At 43.8% G+C, this 22,398-nt stretch overlaps 2 protein-coding genes across 11 annotated transcripts in view; both read left to right on the top strand.

Annotated features, from left to right (window-relative positions):
* The window catches only part of plch2a (phospholipase C, eta 2a), a 122,728-nt gene extending 112,421 nt beyond the window's left edge, over nt 1–10,307 (top strand). For 8 of the 10 annotated variants that reach the window (XM_044037429.1, XM_044037428.1, XM_044037427.1 and 5 more), the window contains 3 exons: nt 455–534; nt 3,895–4,276; nt 7,513–10,307. In XM_044037429.1, the coding sequence (XP_043893364.1) occupies nt 455–534; nt 3,895–4,276; nt 7,513–9,179 (2,129 nt within the window). In that variant the 3' untranslated portion in view covers nt 9,180–10,307. Of the gene's footprint in view, nt 1–454; nt 535–3,894; nt 4,277–6,462; nt 6,492–7,512 lie in introns of all 10 variants that reach the window. The other 2 variants (XM_044037430.1, XM_044037432.1) reach the window with 2 other exon arrangements.
* A 3,211-nt stretch (nt 10,308–13,518) lies between these two features.
* si:ch211-251b21.1 (uncharacterized protein LOC571720 homolog) lies at nt 13,519–21,994 on the top strand. Its single transcript, XM_044039203.1, has 10 exons — nt 13,519–13,617; nt 13,713–13,787; nt 16,231–16,262; nt 16,975–17,157; nt 18,283–18,506; nt 18,588–18,685; nt 19,910–20,127; nt 20,782–21,001; nt 21,087–21,337; nt 21,557–21,994. The coding sequence occupies exons 2-10, from the start codon at nt 13,724–13,726 to the stop codon at nt 21,653–21,655; spliced, it is 1,389 nt and encodes a 462-aa protein (XP_043895138.1). The 5' UTR covers nt 13,519–13,617; nt 13,713–13,723; the 3' UTR covers nt 21,656–21,994.
* The last annotated feature ends 404 nt before the right edge of the window (nt 21,995–22,398 follow it).

Genomic DNA, 22,398 nt, shown 5'->3' with positions numbered 1-22,398 from the left:
TTCTATGGTGATTTCTAAAATCCTTGCTTTGTTTTTCTTGATCACGGACCTTGGGTTGAAATTCTTTATTTAAATCTGCCGTAGAGCAATGTTGCTTTTTTCTAATGTGATTCTTTTTTCTATTGTAAAATTGAACCTATGACTCTAGAAGCTACAATTTGAGTATCCAAACAGAATACTAAAGGGCTAAGTATTGAGCCTTGAGGTGCACCCTACCTTAAAGTATTGGGGATACCTTTTATCCTATCTGTTTCATAGGATCTGTACTGCTAAGGTGGTATGTTATGGGCTCCATAAATACTTTCAATATATTCTTGCCCTGTTTTTAACGTTAGTTTGAGTCTGGTCTGTGGCTAGAAGTAGATCATCACCCACAGAAAATGGGGTGATATGGACTGGCCTTTCCCCCCCATCTGATTAATTAAAAACACATTTATCATTCGTTTGTGTGCAGGTTATCGTCATGTGTACTTGGAAGGTATGGAGGAGGCGTCAATCTTTGTGCATGTAGCTGTGCATGACATCACTGGTAAGGTAGGTACTATAGTGAAAACCGGCTGATAACAATGGGAACCCTATTATTATCTCGTTATCCTCCAAAATTGGAAAACACTGACACACCTCCCACTTGTGAGCTTAGTGTACCGACAACAGTTTGTCTTCATATTCACATTACAGCCATATTACCATTTTTCTGTTACAGAAGTAGAGTATATACGTCTATACACATTTGAACCTGTTTTTAAATTAAAGACTCTAGTTTGTGCTTTGTACAAAGTGCTCACTCTAAAAGTGTAAAACCTCTGCATACATTTCAGCCCAGACATCTACTCATTGAAACAATGGTACTGTGGCATTTTGAGGTCATACATATTACTTTTTACTGATTTTTTTGTTTTATTTTTTTATTATAGCTAAGTTATTTTTGTTTCCAACAAGTTTCTTTGTCATAAATAATGCAGTTGTCTCTGTCTCTCTTTGACTTTGTTTTCACTGCACTCAGCTGTTCTCAGACATGTTTTAAATGACCACTCTGTTCTTCATTGTCCTTGCTTTGAACTTCCTCTTTCTCAGCTGTTGCTCTGTTGCCTCCTGTTGTGATTTCTCTCTTCTTACCCCCACCCTGCCCATTATTTTATTCTGTCTTTCATCCTCCTCCTCTCTCTGATCTTCACTCTCTTCCTGTGTCTGTTTATGATTCCAGTGGACCCCTATTTTTCCAAACGCTCCATTTAGACGCAGGAAATTTTTAGGAGCCCTGAAGCTGCCGCTCAGAACTAAGGTGTAGTGAGACCCAGTCGGCATCTTGCATGAGCCACACACTCCACCCACTTTGCCACCTTAGTGACACCCTCCCCCCTGCACAAAGCCTTCTTACCAGCCGACTGTAAACATTAAAAAAAAGACACAACTCATGTCTCACATGAGTTATGATGGCTTGACCTGCTTGCATCTTCATTGACCCCCAAGTAGATCCAATGTCATCAACCTGGCCAGTGAAAGAGCTGGATAGAGAAGAGAGAGGGATGAGAGTCTGAGAATCTGCCAGGCTGCAGTGAGAGAGCTTTTTTTTCCTCTTTACTCAGGAGTTTTTCGTTGTGCTGCACTGCAGTGGTATACAGTTCCACTGCCTTTGTGGATACTTTTTTTCTCGTTTGTCATCGTATGCATCCGGTTTTTGCTGTAGAATTTTGTTCTTGTTCTCAAAACCTTTCGTTGCTATTTTTACAGCCACACTAATGGCAAATGCCTGGCAACAAATACTTTGCCAGGCATTTTGTATTTTGTGGACGATGGATATTTGCTGTGAAATGGCTGAAAAACCTGAAGGAATCAGTGGACCAAAGTGTTTTGGTCCACCGCGTACATTCAAAATTAAAACAGACGTAACACATTTTGGGTGGATTGCTATATACCTTAGTAAAGGCAGTAAGTGGACCTGTTTTGACCCTGCTTTGGAAAACCTAAAAATGCCTACACATGGCTCAGTAGACTACAAACTGACAGCTTATTGTATCGGAGTACTAAGTAGGAGTGGAGGGCAATGGATTCTTAGCAGAAAAATCAATAATTTGGAAATCAAAATACATCCATACTGTCTGTATCCATTGCCTTGTGCTCAGTCGTGCTGATGTTCTGGAAAATTAGAAAGATAATTTCTTTTTCAAAGAACAATTCTACATCAAGATGCATTGACAATTTTTTTTTTTTTGTCTGGCCGAAGGCACCTGTGGCAGCATAGAGGGATTTCATCTGATCAATTAAGATAATACCTGTGTGGTTCAGCCAACATTGTGTTATGTTCCGTCACTCAGCCAAAGCTTCTTTTCTTTATCGTCCTGTCTCTTTGTCTGTACTGTCACTTTATTTTTTTTGACAGATGCTCAATATGCCATTCATCACAGTGGTCAGATTATTTGGATCTACTTCTTTCACATTATTCACATTCTGTTTAAGACCGTTGTAGTTTACGGTGATGGAGATGATTTAATATGATGCTCTGTCCCACTGTCGCTCCATTTGGTTTGGTACTGTCAATTAGTTCACCATTGTCTGAATGTCCTCATCGTTGATCCTACCATTCAATCCCCAATCATTGTGACTTCTGACCGTTGCCATGCAGCATTTCATTTCCAAATCATTTTCCAAATCCAAGTCATATTCAGTTCAGTTATACACAAAATTAATTTGGTTTGTACATGAACATTAACACAGTAAGTATAGCTGCTCGAGCTTGTTACTGCAGTGTTGAAGGTTTCACATTAGGGATGCTCCAGATGATCAGTCACTGACCAGTAACACTTGATCTGAAGGATCTGATCAATTCATTGTGTTCGTTTCTGGCCATAAAATCCCAAAGGACACAGCTTCCAGGTTTAAAACTGACATACATGTGGCTGAGAGTGAGCTGCGTGCACAGCTCCCCCTGCCTTCACTGCAGAAGCTGTGCAAAAACACACTGCTGGTGTGAAATTGTGTAATGCATGTATAACTCGTATTAGAATAAAACATCTCATGGAGGAAGCCACATGACAAATTTGATCAAAGCCAGATCACCTGGCTGGAGAATGGTTGACCGCACAGAGTGAAGGGGGTAATAAGGCAGAGAAACGTCATAATTGTTAACATTCTCTAATATAAAGTAATATAAACAAATTAGTGCAGCTGATAACGGTACCAACGATTTAATGTGAAATTCACATTCTAAAACATCCAATTTTAAATTCATTTTGAAGATTTTGCATTATTTTACTATCACCACAACGATGTCACATCTCCCTGAAATTAGACCCACAGTTTTAAGAATCACTGGCTTAGGTTACGTGGCCATGCAAACCCACTAGCAGCATTATCTACCAGTCACACTAGCTGATGTGCACATAATACTAAAACAAACAAATCGAAGCATCCCTAATTCACATTTGTAGTGTCTTTTTGTAGCCCTGCACACAGAAGACTGATGCCACTGTTTTTAGTTGTAAAGACGAACACAACGTGAGATAAAAATGTGCATTTAAATTGAGGCATGCGTTTGTGGAACTAATGTTTCACCGCTGGAACAACGGCTGCGTACTAAGATGTAGCTGTGCTTAAACCATCTAACAGGCTAACACTTTGAATCCATGAGGAATTCAAAGCTCGTCAGCATGGATTACAGCAGAATGATCATAATAAAGACTACAAGTGATCATTCATATGTGGTCTGGCAGGGTGTATTGATAATATTAGATTGTGACTTTTAAAGCATGTTCACTGTACATTATTGCAGTAATGCAGCATGGACCAGTGCCACCTGCATTATAATAAATATTGTTCTTGTACGACCTCTATGTGATTTGTTTTGTTACAATTCTTTGTGTGTTTGACGATGCCGTTTCGTTGTGTCTTTGTCAGGCCAGAGCAGCCAGCGGCATAAAAGGGCTGTTTCACAGAAACCCAAAGCAGGCTTCCCTGGACAGCCATGCTGCTGCACAGCACAGCCGTAAGCACCCATTTGGTGCTCACCTCCTGCGCCGCACTGCCAGCGCGCCCACCAAAGGCCAGCCCAAAGTCAAAAAGGGCTTCCCAGAGATCACCATTGACACCAAAGACTACAGCTCAGAAGGGCCTAGTGAGGAGCGAGAGTCTGACGACCGGGACAAGGCCTCAGCTACCGCCTCTCACCAGGCTACACCACCTCAACACCGCCCCGGGGATTCATTGGCTTCTCATCAAGCCAAGGGGCCCAGGGACCATCCTGACACTAATGGGGCTTTTCATCCTGAGGAGGGTAAAGGTAAGAGCCCTCTGTTTGCCAAGCGACGACCCATGAGCGAGCCTCTGAAGCGGGCCAGTCGGCTCCGCTCACATGACCCACTGGACATGAAGCCAGGGGTGTTTGCCCGTGTCGCGCTTAACAGCTCAGGTAGGGTGGGGGTGTCCTCCAACTGTATCACATGTGTGATCGGCTCTAAAGAGAGTCCAGAGACTGAAAGAAAGGGTCCAGTTGAAGAAAGGCAGGAATCCAAGTCCAAAATATCTGCTAAGGATAGACAGGAGAAATGTAATCGCACGTCCTCAACCAAGAGACATGTTCAGCCAGAGACTTTAACCAAGCCTCAGGCACTAGCTGCCCAGTCTCTTGAGTCCTGCACGGAGGCTGAGTTTCGATGCTTGCCCCAGGCTCTCCTCCAACCTATCCCCTTTTCCAGGTCCAAAACTAGGCAAACTCTGGGTACCCAGCACATCCGACCTCAGCCTCGCACATCACAAAGAAACACCAGGTCCTGCAGTGTTCCCCGCAGATACCCCAACAACTCTGTAACACCAGCACCAAGACTCACACCAGACTGCAAGACTAACCTCCACTGGCAGCAAACGGCACCCCCCAACTATGGTGCTGTGGTTTGTGGCTCAGTGTTCACCTCACTTCCAAAGAGTATTGCTGATAATGCTCTCTTGCTCAGTGACAGTAGCAGCTGTGACAGCTTGCACAGTCTAAGCAGCTTGGAGTTGCCTCCTATGCTTCCTCCACGCTCTGTCCTTGACAGTCGCAAGAGGGCGGTAGGCACCCTACAGCGTGAGATGAACGCCCTGTTTGCTCTGAAAATGGAAGAGTTGCGCCATAAGTCCCCAATGTTCTTTGCTGGTAAGACATTATCTGAGCCAGTCTCAGCCATGACCCCTGGTAGCTGCCGTGTAGTGGCTGTAGTGCAACTTTTATGTACTGTAGACTCCCAGTTAGTCTCCGTACATAACAGACCCCAAGTCTTTGTCGATGTGATGGTAGAAACTTGTGCTGTATAACACGCTAGCTACTTTCAATGTGCTGTGTGCTAAAGTTCTCAGAAGATTGATCTGAGCACTCCAGATGTTCACAAACGTTACTCCAAACATTCTCTCCTCCCAGCGCCGCCAACAAATCTCCAAATAATGTCTCTTGAGTTTGATTCTCTACGGATTCTCCTGTTGTTTTTAAACACATCTGACCAACGCAGTCTCTGCCTCATGTAAACAGCAAACTCCAGAGTATGTCCTGACCCAATATTCCAGGCTTTGTCTTTAGTTCATGTGTATCCCTGATAGTATGAGGTCTAACTATAAATCCTGTTGCATTGTTAGAGTTCCATTTTTGCTTTTGTATTTTCACCATAGCCTAGTCACAGATTGTTATTTCTGCTGTTAAATTATAATTTTGCCCTTTTTTTGCCTTAAAATACCCAACTTGATACTAACCACCTGCATGGCAGATGAAAAAAATGGTAAGTTTTAATCTAAACGTTAACCACAAATAAATTTGTGAGTAAATTACAGTAGTTTTCACTTATTGTAGCTTAAACTACACTATACATTACTTAATTTGTGTCCTATGCACAGGATAAACACAATTTATGCTTAAGACTATATTGTCATTACATTTTAAAAGTAATTCAACACAACCCACCTTCACAAGTCGGTTATATCCACAGGTGCAGTGGTTGACATTCAGTTTTAGTCTTAAAAACTAGTTTACTGTGAAGTCGCTGAGCTGTGGAAATCACAATACAGTGATGTAAACGCTGGGTCCAGGTGGAAACCTCCTCCTCCCCTTTTTCCCTCTTCACATGACATATTTCATTGGAATCCAGTTCCTGCTCAAATCCAGCTGCTCTATACAAACCTTGTTCTCTTCAGGGAGTTGAATTCATGTTTTCTGGCTTCTTAACAATAACTGATGTGTGCAGACATCTGTTGGTCATACAATGCTGGGAGATACTCTATCGTTATGAACTCATGTGATGAATCTCTATTTCAACAGCTCTTCCTCTCGTCTGTGAGTTTAGACTAATGTTGTTTGTTGAGCTGTTGAAGAATCTGCATTAACGTCTCTTACTACGATGCTTCCTCTGTCCTTTAAGCCTTGCTTTGACTCTCCCTCCTTTTACAGTTTTGCTAAACTCCTTTTTCCTCTCTGTCCCTTTTGCACGCTCTCTCTGTTCCTAGTGCAGAATTGAGGGGATGACCAGAGCCAGGTAAACTGCTGAACGCATGCAGCTTTTAAGTACATCCTCCACACCTTCACTTCACCCATCAGTCTCTGTCTCATTTCATCTCTCTTGTGGTGGTTGTCTGGGGTGTGAAATCCATTTTCATCATTTTCACACACTCTTGAAATGCACTTACTCACCATGACATCACTGGTAGTAACAGAAGCACAATGTTTGTTCACACCATAGAATTGGGATGCGGGACCTGACGGAGACACTCACCTGAAAACAATGAAAGTGAATTATGCACAGAGGGGTTTACATATAAATGAATATCTCTTAAAGTTAAACAAATGGACAAATGAGTTAATATAACTCTGATTTACTGCATTTCTCACTAAAGCAGTGTAGTGTTCTCATGTGCAGGCGATGCTCCCAGGAAATGATGTAGTTTTCATCACAGCTGATAAAGGCGAGACGCAAACACAGCGGCTAATTAGTGTTAAAAACATGAAGAAGTGCCCACAAAAAGTTTCAGATGTGGATTCTAATGCAGCAATTTAGAGGAATTGTGTAGTGAGACTTCCTGTACGTCACATAGACATCGGCAGTGACTCAGAATTCCCCAGTGTGCTGACGGAGGTTCCAGAGTGGAGCTTTGAAGTGTTGCCTTTAACTTTGTATGTCTTATAGTCCACTTGTAAGTATTTGAACTGTTGTACTCTGAATGTGGTTGTATGAGATACAGACTGAGCTGTGTATACGTCTGCACCTAGACCCCGCAGTAGACCGACAGACACCTTCTTTGTGAAAACATTGCGGCCAGTCAGGACACATGAAAACCACAATGTCGCCACTTAATTAAAGGCTCACCTAATAAAGTAGCTTAGGTGTCTATCACTTCATGATCAGTGCACATAACCTTCAGAATGTGGGTTTCTAGGGACGATATTTGCCGGGATTTACCCCAAGCAGATGCAGTTGGCACTCTGTAGTAAAACAATTTCAGTGAGAACAGAGAACCTTGAAAACATTCTGAATTTCTTCCCTGTTTTTCTCTCTACAGTCTGTTCATCAGTGCAGAGGTCAGCTCACCATCATCATCTTGTGCTGAACACTGAAGACCCCAAGAACACACATTTCATCCGCTCTGTCTCCACTCCAAAAGAGAGCCCAATTTCCCATCTTGCTTCAGCTACACCACGAAAGGCGCCATCCATAGCAATAACTGCAGATGCCCCATTAACTGTTACTTCAAATGGGGAAGTGGTGGACAGTCCTATCAGGATGAGTGGTGACCCTATGAAACCGCCTCCCCTCTCCAGGGCCCTGTCTCTCCCAACAAACCCTGCTGAGAAAATTGTCACATCCCAGTTTAGTCAAGACATGCAGACCCAGAGAAGTACCCATTCATTCATGGAGAACTCAACAAAGCAGGGGGAGAAACAGGAAACTGTGCCAGAAAAAAAAAGTGATACATCACAGTTGAAGTTGGACCACAGAGCGGAGGCTCTCGCTGTAGCAGCGTCCACTAGAACCCCCGCAGGCTCTGCAGCTCAGACAGTCCAGGCCAGGAGAGCACTTTTCACCAACCTAGCGTCACACACACCGGTAAGAAGAACAAAGAGTGAAGGTCAAGTTCTGGTGGCTGTAGCCTCAGCTGACCACGCCCAGTCAGCTGTACCAGAGGTCAGCACAGATGCTACCATGAACGACCGCCTTTGGAGAAAGCTGGAACCGAGTAGCCACAGAGACAGCATGTCCTCCTCCTCTAGCATCTCTTCCAGTGACACAGTCATTGACTTGTCCCTGCCCAACCTGGCCAGGAAAAGCCTCACTAGCCTGCCCACAGCCAGCAGCACCTGCGCCTCTCCCTGGGTCAACTGCCGTCACTCAGCCTTACTCCCCTACGATACTCTGCTCATTAGCAAGAGCAAGTCAAACCCCAATCTTCAGCAAAGTCAGACCCCCAGAGATGAGCTTAACCCCCGGCCCCTTCAGCAGTCACAGGAGGCTTCTCTGGACTCGCCAAACAGGCTGACTCAAAGGAGGCACACCTGGAGCCGCCTCTACATGGAAGGACTCAAGCAGTCATCAGCCAAGAGGCCTTCCTCTGCAGCTACAACCCCAACAGCTACAACATCCATGTCCAAAAGTCTCGGGGATCTGACCTCTGATGACATCTCCTGCAACTTTGACAGCAAGTACCGCAGCATCAGCCGCAGCTTCATCGTTAGGCCAGCCAGGGACCAGCTCCGCAGAGGCAGCCCGCACAAGTCTCGTCCACAAAGCGACCTGACGGAACAACTACGGAAGCTGACTGATGTGGAGCCTCTGAGTGCTAGTGACTTTGCCCAAGAAAACAAGCAGAGCGCTTCCCAGGAGGAGCCTGTGGATGAGACCTTGGTGCGCAGGACCTCCTCGAGGAGCCAAAGCAGGGTGCGTTACATTGCAAACAGGGCCAAGAAGGCCCAGGAACGGCAGAGGCTCCAGAGCCTGGCTCAGGGCAGAAGTGCAAGCTTTAGCCGCGCTGGTAGCATTGGCAGTGGAGGTTATGCTAGTCCCATTGAAGAGCGAGGGAACCCCGAAGGGGCATGTTGCGTGGCCCGCAGCCCCTGCACCAGCCTGGACCTGCTGAGTCAGCTCGCCCCCCCAGAATGCCCCTCTCCCAGACAGTCCCAGTCCTCCCCAGACCCTGAAAACAGTGAAGTCTTTTTTATGTTCAAACTCTGAGAACAGGCTGAGTTGGAACTGAGCGTGAGAGACACAGCTAGAAACTTGTTTGGGAAACTCTCCAGTTTTTTTTCCTCATTTTATTATCTTTTTTTTTCTTTTTTTTATTTGCATATCTTACAGAATGTCTCACGGCAGACTGGTTCATAATGGAGGTCATCTCAACATCTCATTTATTTCCTGAATTAGTAACCCTTCAGTCTGTCGTCTTGAGTTTGTTGGAGATGTATTTTATAACCCGTGCATTCAGAAAACACTGTCTCGAACATAATGGAGGGTTCATTTTAAATGCAACTACTGCAGCTCTGTCATTTGTTTGCACCAAATGTTAGAAAAACTGTCTGAATGTATTTAGTGAAAATCTACCAGGAATTTTATATGGCTGTTGATGTTGACTGTGATCTTTTCTCATGTTTGAGAATTTTTTTTAACTTTACATGAGCATACAGAACCAACGGATCACAATTATTAGGAAAACATGATTTTAAATGACACATTCTTTTTTTATTTTCTCAATCACTCGCAATATTTTGAAAACAATGGCATGGTGTCATGTTTAAGATAATGTACAGTTTGATGCTAAAAGCTGAGCCTCGTCTCACGTCTTTGAAAAAAAAAAAGGAAAGCAACTTTTCCTACACTGCAGGACAATGGTCTTCATTTTTGGTATTCTCTGTGTCGTGGTTACATTGTAATTTGACTCAGCTGCCAATATTTTTGCTAACCTTTCTGACCTGCAGCATGTCACAGCACTGAGCTCCCGTACTTTAAAGCAGTAGAAGACACTGATTTTAGCCCTTTTAGTTGACTGCATGTCTTTTATGCACTGTAACGTTTATCCTGAGGCTGTGCTTTGTTTTACAAAGTCGTTTTTCTTTTTTTAAATTTGTTAATATTCCAAACTTTATTGGATCAAGAGCATCACGTCCAAACACCCACATGTTCGTTCCCATCCGTCTGTAGCACTAAAACACGATGGCAATGATCTGTATCGAAAGCACGTTTACTTGTCGACCTGCTGTATTGTTTGCACTGCCATGCCAGTTCTTTGTGCAAAAACCCTAGGGAATAATATTTAATTCAAACGGTGTACAAATATGACCTGAATAAATCTCAAATGAATATTAATGCCGGTTTCACAGCTCGTTACTCTCATTCACTGTTAATGTATCGGCAGCTCATGTCTCGGCTCGGAGACAAAAGACGAGGCGTTAACGGAGCAGTGAGCCTAACGCAGGCTGACATGGACAAGCTTCTGGCCTTGGTTTTGGCAGCGTCTGCTTTCTCCACTAATTATGGACTCTGCTTGGGTCTGTGTTTACCAACCGTCACCTCTCCCAATCTCCCTGGAGGAAAAAAAAAACAAACAAAAAACAGACCCCCCTGTGGGAAGGGAGAATGTTCCTGAACACAGACTTGAGGTTGCACAAGCGACGACAAGCTGAAGCAGTCATTAAAGGAGAGAAAAACAACTTTTCAGTGTCACTCGCCCCCCCAAGATCACATTTTTTTAGCCTGCTATTTACTCACACTTTCTTAGACCTAATCTGTGGCGGTGTGAGTAGATTATAATTCAGATAGACCGTGACAAAATGCTGGATAATGCAAACCTAATGTTCAACCTTTCTCCTTTAAGTGAGTTGAAGAACATATGTAGTCCAATGTGGGCGATTGACATGATGTTCCAAAATGACACAGGCTCATTTTGCAGTAATGGAAAAACAAGTCATCACAAAGTAAGTCAATTGTATCTTCATTTCTGCCAAATAAACGTTTGAGACACTGGCCCTTTAATGATGCATGAGCATAGCTTTAGCGCCACTGTCGGCTAAACCTGCACTTTTGTTTGCTTTGAGACTTTTAATTAAACTAAATACCAGGATTCTACACATCTACTGCTCAAACAAATACTTCAAATTAAAAGTCTTGTTGAATGAAATTGGGGAACACAAATGCGTGTGGTTTTATTTTGAAATAAATACAAAAACTGTGTGACATACTTGACAGATATACATGTATAATATATATACATATATAACCTGTAGTCCAGTCCAATAGTTTGGGCAGTGTGGCTGCTCTAATCTGGTGACGCGTGTTCCTGAATTAAAAGCAAGATGATTCACTCGTGTTTATTTTTATGTCAAATCATTATCAGTGACATTTACCTAAACTGTAAAGCCCTTTATTCTTTAAACCCCAAAAACCATCAGATCTGATCCAGGTCCAGATCCATGCAGCAGCTCAATGGACACTGATCTGTCACTCCCAGGCTTGTCTGTCATGTCCGTGTTTTCCAAAGCTTGACAGCCACCTCTGGCGAGCTGTCAGACACCGGCAGGCCTCTTCCTCAGCTCTGTAAGACTTTGTGAAGCGCAACATGCTCATTTTAACGGCACAGACTCTGCCGCAGCCAGCACACAAACACAAAAGACGGCTTCATTAGGATTCCAAGAACACAGCAGTGTCCCCCTTTTTAAAGCTCTATTTATCGAGACAATTTAGCACGGCTTGGCCTCTCAACTGAAACCCCTGAGCCCGGTCTAGCACTTGGGGCATGAGAGAATGTTGTTGTCTCAGAATGATTCAGTCCCTCCTTTCACCATGAAATCACTGCCTGTTTTCAGGAAGGTTTTGTGCAGATAAATCAGTTGAGTTTGTTGTGGAGATTCTCTTTTGTCGATGACAGGAACAGGAGCAAGTGTTTTGTTATTAACTACCTCTAAAATATCTGTGAATGTACAAGTAATGTATGTACAGTAAGGGGTTGGAGGAGTCACACAATGGTGACAAACTGGTTGTTCATCTCCATCTGCCCCAGTTTTAACACAGATGAACATCTGATGAATCAAAACTGGGAAAACTATTTCTCAGGAAGTCCGTGAGGGAATCCTCTCAACTCAATGACATCATAGTTTTTTATAAGGTATAATTTTCTGCTCATCCGCACTAATATTTAGTCAGCTGCATTTACAAACTTAAAAATAAGAATTTATCAAATGCCTCTTGCAGTAACATCAGGCAGATTAGGACAGCGGAACCAAAGAAACAGTTTTCTGTCCAGGACATCACGATGCCAACACCCCAGGAAGAAGACTTGACCACAAAGTCATGTTTTATGTTGAAATAAACATATGGTCAAAGTTGTCCCTAACTAATGTGTTTTTGGGCAGCTTTGTTGTTTTTGTTTAAATTTCACTCCAAGTGGCATTTAAAGAGTCTTAAATGACAGAGTTTGAGGTTGTCTTGTTTGCTTCCTCCAGGCTTTTGGGCAGGTACGTCTGTTCGGGAAAGCGAGCGAGCATGAGGACACACTGGTGAGTGAGTACCAGGTAAGCTGTTACCAGGTAAGTTAAGCTTGTCGTGTTACTGCCTTTATTAATTGAAACGTGCTTGCTTTTGACTGTCATTTAATATTTTTTCGTCACAAACGAAGGAAGGAACTTAAGTCTAAATACACTTTGAATAAATTGAAATAATCCAGTTAAGTGTTAATATGTTTGACTCTCTGGGAGTTGGTTAAATAACATGTATAGTATATACTGTCACATACTTCCACAGTGACAGGTGTGTCTGGATTGTGCTGATGCAAACTGATGCAGCCTTGGATTCAGAGTGGTCGCTCTGACCTTGTTAACCTGTTCTTCTTTAATACCAATGTGATGTGGGAGTTTAAAGGTCAAGGCTTCACAGAACATGTTTTGGGGGCTTCTTGAACATTAAATTCATCTTTCATCAACATGTACGAGTTATTCTAGGAGAAATAAATGTCCAAACAACCACTGTTTGATCACGTGTTCTTAGATCACAGTGGACAATGGAGCTTATATTGAGGAGAGCCTCAGGGTTGGTCAGAGGTTTGAGTCTGCATGAGAGACTGGCTCTTCGGGGACCTCCCATCCATCTGTATGGTTATCCACTCCCACTCTGGGGGGAATCCTTCACCCTCACCCCCCTCCTTTTCCACGTCCACCTCCCTTTCTCCAACATCCTGTTAAGTAATCTTACAAAAAACATGCAAGTACATTACATCATACACTATTAGAATGACATTAATTTGACTAAAACATGCACGTTTGTTGGGTACAGTAGTGGGACCCTGAACGCCTCACCACACACACACACACACACACACAGTGTTGCTTTACCGCTCACGCACTCATGTTACATGGAATGTTGGATTTCTTCTGCTCCGTCACAGACATTATTCTGCCAAACACTTTCGTCCCAGCAGTCATCGTGTTATTCTTCCTCTGAGCTTGTGTCCCCTCCCACCTCTCCCTCTGCTCCCCCCATATAACCCCCCGCCCCCCCCACTACACTCCCTCTGCTCAAAACCCTGCCCACTGCCTCTGTGTAAAACTTCTTAAACATTTTCGTGGAATCATTCCTGTTGTCAAAGTCGAGGTTTAATCCCCACACTGTGACTCGTCTAACTGAGGTAAGGAGACACAATCTTGTTTTTATTTATTATAATGTATATTACCATAAACTATTGAGAACTTTGCATGATTCTTTATTGTTTTTGTTTTTCAGTTTGCGGCAACATGAAAGGCTGCATGGCTTTGGTCGTCTGTGCGGCAGCCGTCGCTGCGTGGACGGTCGCTGCAGGTGAGACTGATGACACACAACATTCCACCTGATTTATTTACTTTTAAAAGTCTGCTGCCTGCTGCTCTGAAACAAAGGGATGAATGAAGCTCTGAAGCTCTGTCTTTTACAAAGAAATGCCGTGGAGTCTTCTAAGAGACATACAGTACGACTTTCTCTTTTCTTTAGTTCTGCAAACTTTTCTTTAGAAAGAAATCTGACACTGCATTATAAAAAAAAACCTGCATATTTCTTGAATTACTAAAACTCCCAGTGTAGCATATTTGTAGTTGCTAAATGTTTATTGATCACATGAATAATCTTCATCTTGTCTCCAGCTCCACAACCAACCACAAAAAAAAATATATAAACTGTATGTATGTGTATATATATATATATATATATATATATATATATATATATATATATATATACATACATATTAGGGCAAAACTCTGACATCTGTACATTTAGTGAATTCATGTGTACCTTTTAAACTGGAAAATAGTTTTTTTCCTCAATGGATAAACTAGTTAATTCTTACAGTTTCAGTGTAATTACGTGTTGTTAAAGTGCCCACACTTGTTATCATGCTGTGATCTGAAGATCACTCCATCAATTCACTGCAGCAGCGCCTTGTTTTCCTCTGCTCTGATTGGTCCGGTCAGAGCATCTTTTGAAAATGTCCCACCCCTTTACCAAGAGGCTTTCTGATCAACTGTAACCATGGTAACAGCAGTATGGGTTCTATAGGTATGTGTGTGTGTAAAAGAATGATTTTTCTTTTAGTGCTCAGTCCTTCTAAAGGCAGGGGCGTGACAACAGTGTAGGCAAGGCAGGCAATTTGCCTGGGGCCCCCCCAGAGAATGGTGCTTCAGACCACAGCAGTGACAAATGTGTGAGAACCTCTTTAAAATCTGAGAAGCTTTGACTGCAACGACATCATGACATGAAACATGGAGGATTGTGTAGGGCGTTTTATTGAGTGGTGACAAGAATGTAAACTACCTAGAAATAGAAGAATGAAAATGAGAGAAACGTTGGCTGGTTACATTCTAAACTGTTGTCCAGCCTTTTACTTAAAGTGTGTGTGAGTTTCTCCTCTTCACACATTATACAGTATATGTGGCTGAGAACATGTGAAAAAACAGTTTCTCTCCAGTCCGATGACACCATAGCCATAGTTCTCATCATTTGAGGTGGGGGAGCCGTATGACCGAAGCCATATTTATCATAATTATGATATCATTCATCATCATTTAATATCTAATTCTTTAACATCTTCTTAAATATTTTCAGATTTCCACGCGTTAGACGTTGTTGGAAAGCTTAGAAACTGCACTTCTGTACACATCTGTAAATGACTCAAAATTCAAATGCTTTAAATCTTTAAATCTTTAAAAAATGCCATATAAACAGTTTGGGTACCACTGCTTTCACCCTGTACAATGATGGTAAAGATATAAAGAGACGCGCTAATATTCCACAGTTGCTGTGTTCAGACGTTGTAAATGTGAACAGTGAAAAAAGAAAACCGTTGCAGTTCTGTGTGAACGAATGCTCGTGTATTGTGGTGTGGTTGTGGTTCGTGATCTCAGCTCCGTGTCAGTCAGTGAGCGCTGACCGTGACCCCTGCAGTCCAGAGGTCACGCTCCCACGTCGTCCTACACACTTGACTCTTTCTCCTCTGAGACTCGACTTCTCTGCTGGACTTCTATCACAACACAGAGAGAGACATCATGGTCCTCTCACTGCCAGAGAGCACCATGATGAATCAATTAACTGTGCATGTTTGTTTGTCTTGGGGCAGGGTGGGGTTGTGGGGTGACTCTGCAGACAGACCATAAACTGACAGGCATCTCCACATCTTCTCTGGAGGAAGCTGAATGAGTGTCATTGGCTTTATGTGACCAGATTAGTGTCTGCATGTTGTTGTTACATGCAACGATGACCAACTAGCAACCCTGGCACCTCTGCTTGACCCCCCCCTCTTGACTCTGGCAGGACATGTTGTGGCCTGATGGACACGCTGCAAATGGCTTTAGTCACAGTCACAGTGACAGAGCTGTGACTCCAGAGCAACAGCAAATAACAACCCCCTTTACAGGAGCCCAGATACCCCACACACACACACACCCCACCCTGGGTGCACCATACAACTCTGCACTCAGCACTGAGGCCTTTTTTCTCAGATCTCCCAGAAAAACAGCCGACAACAAGCCGGCCATTGTGCCGCCGCGGGTCGTTTGGCGTATTCACTGCGGCGACTCTGAGAGGAAAACACATGAAGGAGACTTCACAGCAACTAAATGTCTGGACACGGAACAATCACAGCTCTAATCAGCCAAACAAGTGTCCCACAGCAAACCCTCTCATCTTTGTGCTGCCGATGCTGGATGGTGTCGCCTCGCTTCATTACAAACCCACAATTTATTGTGTTTATTTGTCTGCTTTTCCGTTCCAGATGCCAAGGACTTATCCATCACCACTATAAAGGTATTGTGTCTTTGTCTTCACAGGGTGGCAGAGGCCATGTGGACCTCGTGAAAGAATCATTCTGCTTCATTAGCTCAAGCTTTTGTTGTTTTACCATCATTTTCACTGGTTCAAAGGACAAGAAACCAATCCCAGGTTTTTCTAACCATAAAGCATGAGCACCATTTAAGCCTCTGCTCTGCGTGTTTTACATATAAACAAACAAAAATGACAAAACAACCTCTCAAATAACTGAACTCAAGTGTCAGCAGTGATCAGACACCTTTGTTTGTCAACATTTACAGTAAGACCGTACGTACATGAACAGAAATCTTAAAGTCTTAATTGCTAATGAACTCAGTGGTGCCCTCGTGTGGCCGTCGCTCTCACGAAGCCTAAACAAAGCAAATTGACAAGACAAGGAAAAAGGAAATAAATAAAACTCTAAGTGTGACTTAAATTAGCGGTGAGTTTTTTTGGAGCCATAAAACATCGACCTGAAGCCATTATTTTAAATGTGGTCGTCACGACGACGGTCGATCGTTCTTTTTACTTCTTTGACTACACGACTCGATTGTAACTCAGACTTAAACCTTTAAAGTCTTTCTTATAACAGTAGACTTAGAAGTAGCGCCTCCTATTGGCTGTTCTGCTAAACTGCTCCGCCTTGGGTTGGAAGGGCCACGAGTTTCCATAAAGATAACCTGGTGACACTCTGACTCTCTGTCTTTAGGAGGATCCGTACATCATGAGCAGAGGCTCTGAGCTGGAGGGTTACTGCATCGACCTGCTCTCTGAACTGTCCAAGCAGCTCGACAGCTTTAAATACAACGTGCACCTGGTGAAGGACGGTCGCTATGGCGCCGTGGACACCAGCGGCACCTGGAGCGGCATGATCGGTGAGATCGTCAGAGGGGTGAGTCAAAGACTTTTCCACTCCACCGGTTCTGTTTTCAAATGTGAAAGAGTTCATCTGTGATGTATCGTTTGAAAAAAGTGATCTTCTTCATTTAAGAAGAGAGGGTGGAGGAAGGAAGGAGGGAGGGAGGAGGGAAGGAGGGAGAAAGAATTGGTGGGAGGAAAGAAGGAAGAGAGGGTGAAGGAAGGAAGGAAGGAAGGGAGGGAGGGAAGGAGGGAAGGACGGAGAAAGAATTGAGGGAGGAAAGAAGGAAGAGAGGGTGAAGGGGAAGGGGAGGGAGGGAGGGAAGGAGGGAGAAATAATTGGGGGAGGGAGGGAGGGAGGGAGGAAGGAATGGAGGGATGGAGGGAAGGACGGAGAAATAATTGGAGGGAGGAAGGAAGGAAGGGAGTGATGGAGGGAAGGACGGAGAAAGAATTGGAGGGAGGAAAGAAGAGAGGGGGAAGGAAGGAAGGGAGGGAGGGAGGGAAGGAGGGAGAAATAATTGAGGGGAGGGAGGGGAGGGAGGGAGGAAGGAAGGAAGGAGGGATGGAGGAAGGACGGAGAAATAATTGAGGGAGGGAAGGAAGGAAGGAAGGGAGTGATGGAGGGAAGGACGGAGAAAGAATTGAGGGAGGAAAGAAGGAAGAGAGGGTGAAGGAAGGGAAGGAGGGATGGAGGAAAGGACAGAGAAAGAATTGGAGGGAGGAAAGAAGGAAGAGAGGGTGAAGGAAGGAATGAAGGGAGGGATGGAGGGAGAAAGCATTATCGTAAGGGAGGGAGGGATAAAGAACTGGTGGGAGGAAGGAAGGGAGGGAGCGAGCAAGAATGGAAGGAAGGAAGAGAGAGAGGGAGGAAGGGAGGCAGCCCACACAATACTGTCTGTTCATAACAGTTTAACCATAACAAAAATCATTTCATAAATAATGAGTTGATAATAATGTTGTAATAATGAACACATGAATATCAACCCTTAGTTGTTTTTAATTTATTTCACCTTTTGTAATATTTATATGACATACATATTATTATGATTATTGTTATTATTATTGTTATAATAATAATGATAATAATAATAAATATGTCATTTACTAATTACCTGTTTCTGTGTGTGTGTGTGTGTGTGTGTGTGTGTGTGTGTAGGAGGCAGACTTGGCCGTGGCTCCGCTGACCCTCACTGCGGTCAGAGAGCGAGCTGTGGACATGACCACGCCCTTCATACAGACTGGACTGAGCTTCATTCTGCGTCGGGACCTGGTTTGTGAGGAGAGCAGCTTCAGTCTGCTGTCGCCTTTCTCCACCGACATGTGGGTCGGGATCCTGGTGGCGTTCCTGCTCACCGGACTCTGCATTTTCCTGGTGGGCAGGTGAGCGGTCAAGCTGAGACCTCGTCAGTCCGTCAGTGAGACATGTTTGAGGTTTTTATTTGTTTTCTTATTGTTCCACAGGATCAGTCCCACTGAATGGGCGGAGCCTGGTGCAGAGGAGCACAGCTTCACTCTGCTGCACAGCTTCTGGTACGTCGCAGGAGCTCTCACCCTGCAAGGTAACACAGCAGGCAGATAGACACGCTCTCAGGAAACACACACGACACATGACGCGCCACGCCACGCCACGACACGCCTCGCCACGCCACGACACGCCACGCCATGCCACGACACGACACGACAGAGAGCAGAGGAAGCCAATAAACCAAACCAAAGCATTTACCAAACAAATGATCTGTTTTACTGATGTTCCAGTGTGTATCTTACAAATATTATTTTTGAGTCAATGAATAGAGAAACTAACCAATAACCAGTTCAGCAGTTCCCTGACCTTTGACCCCGGCAGAGCTCTGTGTCAGTTCCGGTTCCCGACATCAACTTGAAACAACCGGTGCATTCAGAGCTAAAAAAAAAACAGGTTCGGAACCCGAAAAGTTGGTTCTCGAGGGAACCAAGAAATACCTGGTTCTTTCCTGTGAATGGTGACATCACCAGTGGGCGTGTCTTATAAGACTGACAGACGAACATGGTGCAGTGGGCCGCAGAGGAAACGTCGTTTTATATCACTGTGCATTTATCACATACGTCCTCCCACTAAATTAAAATAGGTGTGAATGCACCAAGGTTCTCAGACTCCAGAACAGAACCAGAGCCAGAACCAGAACCAGAACCAGAACCGTGTCCGCTTCAAAGCCCTAACTGTCTCTGTCTTCACTTTTATTCGATCGATGGCGTTTTTAATGTTTTTATGGCTGACTTCCTGTAGAGTTGAGGCCATGGTTACGGTCGACTTTTTTGTTGGTCTCGGTCGATAACATCTTCCCACCAAGTTTCGGGAAATTCGGTGGAAGTCAGTGTTGCATTGTTTCAAGAGTTGTTCTGTACGTTAACGTGTTTGTATGTAAAACACTGTGTATTCATCTGTGACATGTGTTTAAGACGTCTATGTGGACATGTTAAAACAGATCACTGCTTATAACTTCTAATACAAATAGTTTTATTTACCGTGTTTTCAAATACGTGTGAAGTGTTTACAGTGTTTTATGTTATATAACTGAATTTCAACAATACTGTCTGATTAAAATGTGTGAATAATTGAACATCATGTAAACATAAACACGATTTCTTTGTGTTTTACCTCCTCTGTGCCATTTTTATTTAGTTTATATGGATAAATCAATCACAGACTAATATTATACTAATGACAAGTATTGTTTCCAGCCCGAGCTGCAGTCCATGTCCATGTCCATGTCTCTTGACTGCAGCTGCTTGTGTCCTCTCAGGTGCTGGACCTCACCCTAAAGGCCTGTCTGGACGTGTCGTCAGCGCCATCTGGTGGCTGTTTGCTGTGATGCTGCTCGCCTGCTACTTTGCCAACTTCAACTCAGCGATGCACTCCAACAGCAAACACGACTCCATCAACAGCTTCGAGGATCTCGCCAACCAGGACGTGGTTGAATATGGAACGATCGATGGAGGGTCCTCCAAACTCTTCTTTAAGGTATTTCTGTACGGTGTCTCGACTGTGCACAGAATCCAAAATGAAGTAATTCAAACAAAACAAGAAAAAGACTTTTTCAGTTACTGATGGCAGCAGCAGTGTTTCCAGTCTAATAATGTTGTTCATCTGGCATCACAATACGTATTATGACATGGTTTAATCTTGCACTTGATACAATTATACTACACAAACACATCGACAAACTAAACTAAATGAAGCTTTTACAAAAAATAAAAACAGATAAAAAAATGACGTGAATAATAATACATATATATATATATATATGTATATATATATATATGTATATATATATATATACGGTGTATATATATATATATATATATATATATATATGTCTATATTCCATCACCTCGCTGGCAGCTGTGCCTCAGCTACACGCCATGTTTAAAAGAAGGTTCTTTATGTGACCGCATGTGGCTCACGGGCCGCCAGTTTGACACCTCTGCTCTAAAACGAACTCATTTTAAAGTCAAACATAAATAAAAAAAACTAAAACTAAGGAGAAAAACTGCTGCTCTGGTCAGAGAGAGTGAAGAACACTGAAGATAATTCTTTTAAATGAGTCAGAAGTGACTCCACAGTTCAGATAATAGAAAGTTCTTTAGAACTATTTGCTGTTTCTTTCTTCTCCAGAACTCTAAGAACTCTTTGTATCAACGGATTTATGACCAAATGGAGCGAAAGAAGAGCTTCGTGTCCAACGCGGCAGAAGGCGTTCGTCGGGCCCAGGAGGGAAACTTCGCCTTCATCGGTGAAGAAGTGTCCTTGGACATGATCGCCGCTCGCCACTGCGATCTGGTCCGAGCGCAGAGCGTCATCGGTATGAGAGGCTACTCCATCGCAGCACCTCTGGGTGAGTTCTCTGGCCCGACCACACTTTTGAACACCCTTCGGTTTTCGGTAAGAAAGTGACATCATCGCCGTCTTTGCTTCAACAGGTTCTCCTCTGGTGAAGAACCTCACCATAGCCATCCTCAAACTGAGCGAGTCTGGCGTCCTCACACACCTGCGACACAAGTGGTGGGCCAGCAGCTGTGAGGGGGGCCACAGAGACCAGACCTCCGAGGCCCTGAAGCCCCACCACCTCAGGGGCCTCTTCCTCCTCCTCGGCCTGGGACTGGGTGTTGGTCTGCTGCTGGCTCTGCTCGAGCTCATGTCCAGGGCCCGAAGCCAAGCAAAGGACAGCAAGGTAGGGTAGAAGAGAGAGACAGACAGACAGACAGACAGACAGACAGACAGACAGACAGACAGAGAGAGAGAGACATATGCTGCGTAAACTAAAGTTTATGTATGTTTATATTTAGGTTTGTGACTGTGTCTGAGTCACTGAACACTGAATGAAATCAATGGTGATTAATCATAATCATCAGTAAAAGAAGAAATACTTGATGTTTTCTCTGTCGCACAGAAATCCTGCTGCTCGGTGCTGACGGCAGAGCTGAGCCAGAGGTTTGGCCGCAGAGGAGCGAGCGCGGAGCAGGACGACGCAGACAAGAGCAAAGCCTGAAGGGACACGTTTACACGTTAGCTTTTGAAAAGGTAGAGACGAAAAACAAGAGCTTCTGTCCTCCTTCAAACACCTGCTGTGTTTCTGTAGTTACAGCCACATCTCTCTCTCTCTCTCTCTCTCTCTCTCTCACTCTCTCTCTGAGTGTTTGTCTTTTTTAATAGAACGCATTTTCAGTTTCCACGGATCAGCAAAACCAAGAGACATAGAGCTTGTTGTCAGACGTCCACGTCCTCCCTCCTCACTACTAATGTATGGGTTTTTCAAGGAATGATAGACTTGCTGTAAAACTCGTTTTGTATTTGCTTTCATATTCCAAATAAATGGTCCAGTATTGAAGCTGCTGTCTTGTTTCAAATGTCGAGTTTCCACCGGCTCGCCTCGGCACGGCACGGCACAGTTTAGGTTGCATCTCCACTACAAAAAAAGTACCAATGTGGGCGGAGTCATCAGTGCGGTGACTTCATTTTACACACACACACACAAACGAGTGACTCGTGACTTGTGAAGCAGTTGTTTTCAGTGTAACTGAATCATTAGAATCAGTTCATTAAAAAGATTTGTTCAGTTCTTCCTCCATGGGCGGAGCCCAGACTCCGTCTGACACTGAAACACAGCGGCAGGGTTAGTGATCAGCTGTGATCTGTCGCTGAATACACCAGACTGTTAAATACTGAGATTTTAGACATTTCCCTGGTTATTGTTGACGATTAACCCACATTTTTAAGGATTGTTAAGTCTTT

Source organism: Solea senegalensis, linkage group LG11 (assembly GCF_019176455.1).
Source record: "Solea senegalensis isolate Sse05_10M linkage group LG11, IFAPA_SoseM_1, whole genome shotgun sequence".
NCBI classification, from domain to species: domain Eukaryota; kingdom Metazoa; phylum Chordata; class Actinopteri; order Pleuronectiformes; family Soleidae; genus Solea; species Solea senegalensis.
Note: the sequence above shows the minus strand (reverse complement) of the source record. Positions and strands in the feature narration are given on the sequence as shown.